Source organism: Dipodomys spectabilis, unplaced genomic scaffold (assembly GCF_019054845.1).
Source record: "Dipodomys spectabilis isolate Male_0828 unplaced genomic scaffold, ASM1905484v1 ptg000030l, whole genome shotgun sequence".
Taxonomy (NCBI): Eukaryota; Metazoa; Chordata; class Mammalia; order Rodentia; family Heteromyidae; genus Dipodomys; species Dipodomys spectabilis.
In genome coordinates, this window is record NW_024870707.1 from 2,405,433 (window position 1) to 2,416,517 (window position 11,085).

General features: G+C 37.7%; 2 protein-coding genes across 2 annotated transcripts; one reads left to right on the forward strand and one right to left on the reverse strand.

Annotated features, from left to right (window-relative positions):
- Positions 1-200: 200 nt before the first annotated feature.
- LOC122104684 (olfactory receptor 4C3-like) lies at positions 201-1,172 on the forward strand. Its single transcript, XM_042675629.1, has one exon. The coding sequence runs from the start codon at positions 201-203 to the stop codon at positions 1,170-1,172; it is 972 nt and encodes a 323-aa protein (XP_042531563.1).
- A 3,542-nt stretch (positions 1,173-4,714) lies between these two features.
- LOC122105162 (olfactory receptor 4C45-like) lies at positions 4,715-5,635 on the reverse strand. Its single transcript, XM_042676305.1, has one exon. It carries the CDS (start codon positions 5,633-5,635, stop codon positions 4,715-4,717), a length of 921 nt encoding a protein of 306 aa, XP_042532239.1.
- Positions 5,636-11,085: the final 5,450 nt, after the last annotated feature.

An 11,085-nucleotide genomic window follows, 5' to 3' on the forward strand; every position in this document is an offset into this window, starting at 1 on the left:
GTGTGTGTGTGTGTGTGTGTGTGCATAGTAAATTAGGTTGACTTGCTAGCATGATTCTGGCCATAGCATGGGCACAAAGCGGAGGAAAATGACCAAGAGAATTGGAGCAGTTGAAGGCCTCCGGAACAAATCCTCTGATTTATGTTTATCTTGATTTTATAGGCAACCTCCTACTTGCATTCTCAGCGTGCTCAGAGTCCATGGAAACATCATACAACATTACAGAATTTTTCATGCTTGGACTCTCACAGAAGCCAGAGGTACAAAGAGTTTTCTTTGTGGTCTTTCTGGTTATCTATGTGATCACAGTTTGTGGCAACATGCTCATTGTGGTCACCATTACCTTCAGTGCCATCCTGGCTTCCCCTATGTATTTTTTTCTGGCCAACCTCTCCGTTATTGACACATTTTATTCTTCTTCTTTGGCACCTAAGCTCATCGCTGATTCCTTGTATGAGGGGACAACCATTTCTTACAACAGCTGCATGGCTCAGCTCTTTGGAGCCCATTTTTTGGGTGGTGTTGAGATCATTCTGCTCACGGTGATGGCCTATGACCGCTACATGGCCATCTGTAAGCCCCTGCACTACACCACCACCATGACCAGACATCTGTGTGCCATGCTGGTGGGCGTGGCTTGGCTGGGGGGCTTCCTGCATTCATTGATCCAACTCCTCCTGGTCCTTCAGCTGCCCTTCTGTGGGCCCAATGTGATTGATCACTTCGTGTGTGACTTGTACCCTTTGCTGGAGCTCGCCTGTACGGACACCTATATCATTGGTCTTCTGGTGGTTGCTAACAGCGGTGTGATCTGCCTGCTGAACTTCCTCATGCTGGCGGCATCGTACATCGTCATCCTGAGGTCTTTGAGGTCCCACAGTGCTGAGGGAAGGCGCAAGGCCCTGTCGACCTGCGGGGCCCACTTCACTGTGGTCGCCTTGTTCTTTGTGCCCTGTGTGTTTAGTTATATGCGTCCATCCATTACTTTATCTATAGACAAATGCATGGCGGTGTTTTATGGTATCCTGACACCTATGCTGAATCCCCTCATTTATACTCTGAGAAATGAAGAGGTGAAAAATGCCATGAGAAAGATTTTTCATGCAGTAGGAAATTGCAGCTGGATACTGAATGGTAAAGCAGGAACGCAAAGCAACTCTTCCTGTAGATGAAACTCCAAAGACTTACGGTTTTACTCACACTTATTGTCTTATTCCATTGAATCCATCCTTTCATGTCGAAAGACGTTTATAAGTTATAGTTTACTCGGTTTCCCCCCCTTGACTTGTATATCTTTATAATAAAATAACTATGGAATATGTATGGCATGATTTATTCATATCTGAGACATGAGTTAATTGGTCAATGGTTAATGGATCAATAAGTTATCTAGTTTTGGAGCTCAAAATCAGTATCCACAAAACTTTTGCTATCTTTAAGTAGTTGTACAAGGGGGTTTCAATTCAATGTGAATTTGTGCTATACTGGCCCAATGAAACATCTATTCTAGGATGATAGTCCAACCTAATACTACTACTACTCATGAGAAGATGACATTTATGAAATATTTTGAAGTGAACTGGGAACAGGGCAGAGGTTGAGTCTCATGTGATTATGGCTAGTGAAGGACAAGTGGTTGTGTCCTTCTTTTAAAATTTATTTTCTATTTTTCTGCATTTTTAATTTTTTAAATGTATGCACATTGTTACAGGTAATTTTTCCAATCTGTTACAGTAATACAGTGACAATAACAATGAAAGTAATAACAATAGTTCTTCTTGTAAGATGGTTATTGAAACTTTTGTATTTGTTCCAACTATTATGCTGTGATTTAAGTATTTCAGGAACTGCAGCTCCGAGCATCCTTGATCCATTGATGAGATCCCTGAAGTTTGTTCAGTGTTTGGGTATTTGTCACTATTTTATATCTAACACATAACTTCTATTTGGAAAATTTAATCATCACTGTTAAGAAGGTATATAATGTTACTTTGTTTTTACCGGTGAATCTAGTAGAGAGTTTAAATAACCTCTCCTAGTTTTTCACTACTCCTGGAGACAATATGAGAAGTTAGGTTTATCTGAGCCACAGTTCTTGCTCTATGCTTCAAAGCATCTATTTTTGTATCTTTTAGTATTTCACTGCACTCATAGCTTGGATTCTTTTCTGTGATCCTAATCTGTGATTGTTGTCATCCAGTCCCATGGTACAATGTATTTAGCACCACAGGCAATTTCTTTCTACAGCAGTTTTGTTTGTAGAGCCAATACTTTCTTTGCCATTTGTAAAACCCAACATGCTTTTAGCTTTTAAGAGAATTATCTCATTATTGAAAATAGTTGTACAATGGGTTTTTATTTCAACACAACAATGTATGAGTTCCATCTATCTTGATTGGTGTCATCCCATTCATCATTCTCCCCTCTGTCATGGATCCCAGCCCCACCCATCCCCTCAAGTTATCTGGTTCCCTTTTTACATACATGCATTGAATATTATGACCTTCACCTGATTGGATTTATCAGTTATGTTTCTTTTGCCCTGGCCACATTTTCTTCCAATTCTTCTTGCACACAACTGACTACCAGAAGGAATGGTCGAAATGTCAGTGTAAAAGCATGTTTTTGTAAAAAATGTTTTTTCTACGTGATTGTGCCAAATAAGCGTTTTCTTGCTACAGTAAGAGAACTCAATCTTTGGGAGATAAATGGATGTTCTGATGAGCATTATTCTTGGAGACTTTTCTTACTGTGTCATACTCCCTTATTTATAGTTGTTTTTGAGAAAAAAATAAATCATTCTGGCTGCAAGGAGAATGACAAGTGTCAAGAACGTTGCTTTTTAAGATTTTTTTCTTTCATGCATGTGTTTCTAACGCATTTATAAGATTATCTCTTTGTTGCTTTGTATGTCCCTCCCCCACAGTATAACCCCTGCTTTCACTATATTTGATGTCAGTATAACTTGTGGAGGAGATGGGGAAAAACCAGTTGTTTAAGGATACAGGTGGACCTGTTGTAACAATGAGAAGTACAAGTTGTCATGTCCAAAACGAGCTTTATGAGGGAGGGGGGAAGGGGGGAAGGAGAAGGATTGGGATTGGGGGGAGATGGGGGAGGCTGGGAAGGGAGGTGAAGGGTAAACAAAGGAGGAGGCTGTAATGCTTGGTAAGAAATGTACTCGTTATTCTGCCCATGTAATTGTAACCCCTCTGTACGGTATGTTCACAAATAAAATAAAATTAAATTAAAAAAAAAAGAACGTTGCTTTTGAACTACTTTATATCCATAATTAGGACAAAAACTGTGAGCCCTTAGTATTCTTTCCTTCATGGAACTTGCCTCACAAAATTATTAGGCTATCTTTATTTTTATTTTTGTTTTAAGAAGGTACACATTGTAAGAACTCATAAAATCATCAGGGGTACTTGGTACTGCTTCTAGTCTGAATAAATATGTTAGCTCAGCCTGTATATGGGCTGCTAACAGAAGCATGTGTGCAAATTAGCAGATTAATAAGGAAAGGTTTCTATATTCACCATGGAATATGTATTCAGTCATAAAAAGAATGAAATATTGTCATTTGTGGCAACAAAGATGGAATGGAGGATTTTACCTTAGGAAGCCAGGCATAGAAAGGCAAATACTGCATGTTTTCACCATATATTGGAGCTAAAAAGTTAATTTTTTTTGTTGGTCATGGGGTTTGTATACTGGGCCTAGGTACTGTCCCTCAGCTCTTCAGCTCAAGGTTAGTGCTCTACCACTTGAGCCACAGCGCCACTTCTGGTTTTCTGGTGTTTATTGGAGATAAGAATCTCATGCACATTTTTGCCTACACTGGTTTTGAACCGTGATCCTCAGATCTCAGCCTCCTTAGTAGCTTGGATTATAAACGTGAGCCACCAGCATCCGGTTCTAAAAAGTTAACTTTTTATAGAATTTGAAAGCAGAGTAATGATCTCTGAACGCTAGGTAGAAGAGTAGGTATAGGGAAAATAATAATTACTGTAACACATTTATAAAGGAGGCATAAATTGTAACTTGAATAAGAGAGTGAATTCGTCAACAATAATTCAATGTGTATCTTCTAAAAAAAATGGAGAGTTTAAAGATTTCCAAAACAAAGAATTAGTGGGGTTTAAGAGGATAGAACCTGTATGAGAGCCACCCTGTACGAGACCTGATTTATATATATTGGAGTATGACACACCACATAAAATTTAATACATATTGATTACTAAATTTCTTTTTTATCTTTCTTCCTTTATTTCATTTTCAAATTTTTTTAGTATATATATTTATTGTAAAGATACTGTACAGAGGGGTTACAGTTACATGAGTAAGGTAATGAGTACATAGAGCATTGTTACTCCTCCTTTGTTTTTCCCCTATTATCCTTTCCCTCCATACCTTTCCATTTTCCTCCCTTCCTTCCCCCATGTTGTAAAGTTCATTTTCAACATAGTTTCTTGTACATCTCATTGTTACAATGGGTCAACCTGTATCGTTATTTAAGCATTTTGTTTATTCCCTTCCCCTCCCCAAATTAGAAAAAATGTATATATAAGATGCAGGACACTGGAATCAAATATAGTAAAAATAGGGATTGTACCATGGGGGAAGAACATACAAAAGAAGCAAAATAATCACATAGTACATTATAAGACTAAATTTCTATAAATATGCTTGCCTAAATGCACAATCACAAGATTTATTTATCATCAGCTTTTTTTATTTGACTCCAGAGCTTCTTCATAGCTCTTTTAACTTCCTCATTCCTGAGGGTGTAGATTAAAGGGTTCAACATAGGAGTGACTAGGGTGCAAAACACAGTCACAGCTTTGTCAGCGGGGAAGGAAACCGTGGGCCTTATATACAGGTAGGAACACGGTACGAAGAATAAGATGACCACAGTGATGTGAGAGGCACAGGTGGACAGGGCTTTGTGACGTCCCTCAGAACTGTGATTCCTCAGGGAGCGCAAGATGCTGACATAAGAAGCAATTAGCATAGAAAAAATGAGCAAACACAGTGAGCCACTGTTGGCAGTGATTAGAGGTCCCAAAGCATGAGTGTCAGTGCAGGCCAACTTCAGCAGTGGTATTAAATCACACATGAAGTGGTCAATGATATTGGGACCACAGAAGGGCAACTGGGAGATAAATATAACTTGTATCCCTCCATGAATAAACCCCAATACTCCAGCTGCCCCCACCAGGAAAAGACACACGGGGCGACTCATGATGGTGGTGTAGTGCAGGGGCTTGCAGATGGCCACATAGCGGTCAAAGGCCATGGCAATGAGCAAGATGATCTCTACTGCACCAAAAAAGTGTTCAACAAAGAGCTGGGTCATGCAGCTATTGAAGGAGATGGTGTTCTTCTTAGAAACTGAGTCCACGATCATTTTGGGAGCAATGCAAGTAGAATAGAGAGCATCCATAATGGACAAGTAGTACAGGAAAAAGTACATGGGGCACCCCAGGGCTGGGCTGATGAAGATGGTGACTGAGATGAATGTGTTGCCTGCCAGTGTGACCAAATAGACGATTAAACACACAGCAAACAAGAGCTTCTGGAGTTCAGGATCTTGGGTGAGGCCCAGCAGGATGAATTCTGTCACATTGTTCATCCTTTCTGTGAATTTAGATTGGGTTGTGGACACATGATTCACCTGAAAAGAAAAAAGAAACCAACACTTCTAGGTGATTATCCCTTGAGTTTAATAGAAAATTACTTTGTCACCTGTTTTGTTGTGGTCTATGAAGTCGATGGAGCCACACTTTTGCACTTTGGCTCACCTGCATCATTTCAAGGTTTTTTTAAAATAAGTTTTTTTATTGTGAAAATACTGTACAGAAGGGTTACAATTGCATGAGCAAGGTAATAAGTACATTTCTTATCAAGCATTGTTGCCTCCTCCTTTTTTCCCCCTACTATCCCTGCCCTCCCATCTGCAGGACTATACTCCCTCCGCCCCAAGTTGTAAAATTCGTTTTTCGACATAACACCTTGTACATCTCATTGTTGCAATAGTTCTACCTGTATCCCTATTTAAACAATTTGTTTTTCTCTTTCCCTCCCCCAAATTATACCAACATGAAATACAACGAAAACAGGGGTTGTACTGTGGGGGAGGGACATACAAAGCAACAAAAAAAATCACCTTATAAATACACTAGAAACAATAGCAAGAAAGAAAAAACTTGTGTCCTTATCTTGGGCCAATCTAGATACCCCTCAGTAGATGAATGGATCAAGAAACTGTGGTATATATACACAATGGAATTCTATGCCTCCATCAGAAAGAATGACATTGCCCCATTTGTCAGGAAATGGAAAGACTTGGAAAAAATTATATTAAGTGAAGTAAGCCAGGCTCAAAGAAACATAGGTTCCATGGTTTCCTTTATTTGCAATAACTAGTACATGTCTGAGACAAGCAGAAAAGTTCAGATAAGATGATGTTAGGCGAAATGAACCTCAAGGTTGTTTTAATGAAGAACAGAAGGAAGCCAGTTAGTGATCCTAGTTGTACTGTTAATGTAATCCTAATAATATTTTAGAAGAAACAGTAAAGGAAAGTAGCATCTTGAGTCTTGACTTATGGCTAGCTTCCAAAAGTTTTTTGTTCTAAAAATCTGAGATGGCTGAATAGAAATGTTGTGGAATAGCAGAAAACTCACCAATATCACCTGTTTTGAAGTTATAATAATCCACTTATAGTTATATAAACATGGACAGTTATAGTTATATAAACATGATGTTCTAGTGTAGCCAGTTCTGTATCTAATGCCAAAGGATGAATTCTTCCTAAATCTAACCCAGCTATGTTCTGTTCTATGACTTACAATTTTTTATCATTTGAAAACACAAGATCGTTGGAATAGAGCTGCAGATGGAGTTTGCTTTCTGAATACCAAGGAGCTATTATGATTAAAGTTCAGAATTCATCAATCTCCCCTTGCAGTTGTGTTATTTTTAGATGCAGATATGTAAATGGTACAAATTTTCTTTAATGTTCATATTGTTTCATAAACTCTCACTGCAGTTGAACTCTATGTCAATAGTTCCCATTCATAATTCCTATTATGTTCTTGACTAGATAAATGTGCCCCATCACATTACACAAATGAAATTAACTGAGACCTTAGACTACCCTGAGTTTCTTATTGACAAGGTGCCAATCTTGGGTTCACAAAGATAACACAACATTTTTCCTGCATCATAAATTCTGTTCAGTTAAAGTTTTAGTTTTCATTGCTAACTGGTAGAAATATTACATGCACGTCATCTATCTATAGCTCTATCCTCAATCATCATTATCTATCTACTATGTACTGTCTATCTTCTGTTATCTTCATCATAACCATCTAGCTCCTATCTATCTACATGTCCTGTATCTATTTATATGTCCAGTTCATGAACAAGATGTGAATTTTCAAGAATGAGTGTATGGCACTCTCTGTTTCCATCCTCCCCACCCCCGCCCCCCGCCGCCCTATCTTTCACTAATCCTCACCTCCTCTCCCAAAGACCATAGCATATAATTTTTTAGTAACAACTTCTGGGTGCAGAAGTCAACACCATGACCTGTTAGCATCAATAAAAGTCAGAATAAATACCTTCATTATTCAGAAAAACTCATTCTCGAGTCTTCTTCTTTCTGTTCTTGTTTCCTGTGGATAGTGACCCTATGGTTCATCATTCTTAATGGGTTTAATGAATAAAGTCTAACTTCAGAGCGGCAGCATGGAAATCACAACAGGGTAAAACACTCAAGCCATCACAACAAAATTGTATAGAATCAGTATGTTTAGTGAGATATAAATATTAAATGTTTAAAATCGACCCAGTCATTCTAACAGCTTCTGATTCCTCAAATTATAAAGTTTGCCATTGATATTTTCAGGTTAGCATGTCCAAACTCATTTTCATAGCAGAATAGTAAGATTCAACTCAGAGGTGTAACTACCAATACCATTCAGAGAAAACACGTTGCCTAAATAAGTGAATTTCAAAATCTGTGAATAAGACGTAGTTTTCACTGACCTGGGTACAGTTAATAAATGGAATCCTCTGATTTTAGGTTGAGTGTAGTCATTAGTTTCTTCTCTGGGCCCAAGATGCACAGCTCTGAAGTGATTCCATGAATGGACAGGTAGGACATTGGAATTAGTAATTTCTGGAATATCCTGCATTTTGGTATTTTAGGTTATTTTTAGGTTATTTTAGATTATCTGGCTCTCATTATCAGTTTGGATATGATTAGAAAATAAGTTGCCCTGTTTAGGAAACTAATGGCTTTATATCATCTTGCTTTTCTGGATTTCCATGAATGTGTATAAGGTGAATATTCAAAACATGCATTTTAAAAAAATCTCTTTAAAGCAATTAGAATAAAGACAAATTCTTGGCAGGACATGCATTCCATCATACTACTCAATTTTAACCTATCTATAGGGAATGAATAAAAATGACTTTGCCAGACATTGGTTTCTCAAACTGGCCAGATTCCTGCAGAGAGAGAGAGTTCCTTTCAATTCTGACCGAAGATTTCATTTCAATGTTATTTAACTAAGAACCAATTAAGCTCAATTAGTATCTCCCACATGAATCTTCCTCTTGTCGGTCCATAGCTCTGATATGTCATTTGCTGACAGCTCCTTCCTTCTATTTAATTCCTTCTTCGCTGACTCTAGAGGAAGGTTTAAATGCACGTTCATGGAGTGCAGGGTTTGCTCCTGTGTTGGCCATGTACCCAGAGGATTCGTAATTGCCTCTGCTAAAATCTTTGGGAAGATGGCAGTTAATATGTTTTACTTTTTCTCAGTTGGTAACAAACATCAATAGTGACTAGTCTTAGTTGAGGTGGGATTAAGATGTGTCTTGGCTGTAGTTTAGGATAAGACCTGAGTAATATAAAACTTCTTTCTCATTATGGTATGAACCTGGCCTAGAATATGATATGGTTGTAAGCATAGAGTTGAATGCAATATGTGGGAGGGAAAGGGAATCACAGAGACAGCAGGACAATGGATGGACCACAACAGCATTGATACTTACTTGCCACTATGTTGGATATGAACATTACAACTTAGGGGTGGGGTGGGAAGGTGGGGGGATAGGAAGGGGTAAGTGGGGGATAAAGAGAGATGGGGTAACCATGATTAAAACAAATGTACTTATTGCCTTACTTATGTAAGTGTAACCCCCCGCTCATCACCTTTTCAAAAAAAATTTAAAAAAGGAGTCCTTTTTAAAAAAAAAAAAAATACGACGCATCTAAACAGCATGGTTGCTTTAAGAAATGGAAATGTGAAAATTCAAAATTATGTGGCTGATTACCTTGGGATATTGGGAAAATGATTTTTCAAAACTTGACAGCTGAAGGGATTTGTATGGTAGACTTTTCAGCTACCAGTGATTGGATGACATAAAAATTGCATGTATTACTAGAAACTCACTAGAAACTCACACCTGTAATCCTAGCTACTCAGGTTTCTGAGTTCTGAGGATCACGGTTTGAAGCCAGCCTGGGAAGAAAAGTCCACGAGACTCTGACCTCTAATTAGCTATCAAGAAATGCGGCTCAAGTAGTAGAGTGCTAGCCTTGAGTGAAAAAGCTCAGGACAATGCTCCAGGCCTTAGTTCAAGCCTGAGGACCAGCATAAAAATACATCAACTTGTTTCAATGTGGCTACTTAGATGACACCTTTCCATAGTTAACTCAGAGGCATGTCTTTTTTTGTGGTCTGTATTCTACAAAGAAACAATATGAAACTTTATGAAACAGTATGAAAACAATATTAAAAACCTATCTAACAGTAGCTACTGAGAAATCACTCCTAGTCAAGCACCTGCATGAACAGGAACCAATGTATCTAGAGATTAACAGTATATAATGGAGACGGGGCTATCTTTATTACTTTCAATTTATGCAGTGATGAAGAACAGGGCACAGTCTCTAATGGCATCAACTGTCTTCCTCCCTTCCTTCCTTCTTTCCTTCTTCCCTTCTTTCCTTCCTCCCTTCCTTCTTTCCTTCACCCATGCTTTCATCTTTCATCAGTTTTTGCTTTGCAGCAAACCTTGATACAGTTCTGAAGTTTTGGACCTGAAAAAAATAGTAAGGCTTTTAGCTATATTCTCGAAAGTCATCATTTTTTTCTCTTTGTTTTCAGAAAACCTACTCACAGTCTTTTCTCTTGTGTGTATATTAATTGTGAAAATAATGGATTACATTATGACATTTTTGTGAATTGATATGATGTACTTTGATCATATTCCCCCACCCCCATTCAACACTCCCTGATTTCCTTCCTGTTCCAAAATAGTCCTCCATTCACTTTCATTTCTTTAAAAAAATCTAGTTTGAGTGAGGGAAGGATTGACATAGTTCAAGAAGAAATGTACTCATTAGCTGACTTATGTATAACTGTAACCCTCCTGTACATCACTTCTACAATAACAAGAAAACATATTAAAAATGTAGTTTGTGTGTTTAAGGTATTTGATTTTCTGAATCTGGATTATTTTGCTCACCGTCATAATCTTCAGCCCCATTCATTTTCCTGCAAATGATTTACATTTATCTTTTCATGGCTACATAATGTTTAGTTTTGATACGCACTCTTCATTTGTTTTTTAAATATACTTTTATTGTAAAGATACTGTATAGAGGGGTTACAGTTACTTCTTTATCATTTACTTGAGAATTGAGTGCCTATGCTTTTTTAGCCATTATGAATAATGAGATAAACTAGGTTATAGGTATTTCTTGTTATATATTGAAGTGGATTCCTTTTGATATATACTTAGAAGTAGTTGGACTGGATTCTGTGGTGATTGTCTTTTTGTGGAAACCCCATTATGTGTTCACAGTGACTGTACTTGTTTTGCTTGTATTTTATTTATGACTTAGGAGGTTGAACATTCCTTCATATGTTTATTTGTCATTTGTACTGCTTCTTCTGGACTGTAGTTTATTTGCTCATTTATATATTGTTTTATTTGTTCTTTTGATGTTAAATTTTATTTGGGTGCTACTGGAGTCTGAATTCAGAGCTGAGTAGGTGGTCT

What these genes read in the sequence shown, in the direction of transcription:
- LOC122104684 (XM_042675629.1), top strand. Translation starts at nt 201, where the DNA reads ATGGAAACATCATACAACATTACAGAATTTTTCATGCTTGGACTCTCA.
- LOC122105162 (XM_042676305.1), bottom strand. Translation starts at nt 5,635, where the DNA reads ATGAACAATGTGACAGAATTCATCCTGCTGGGCCTCACCCAAGATCCT.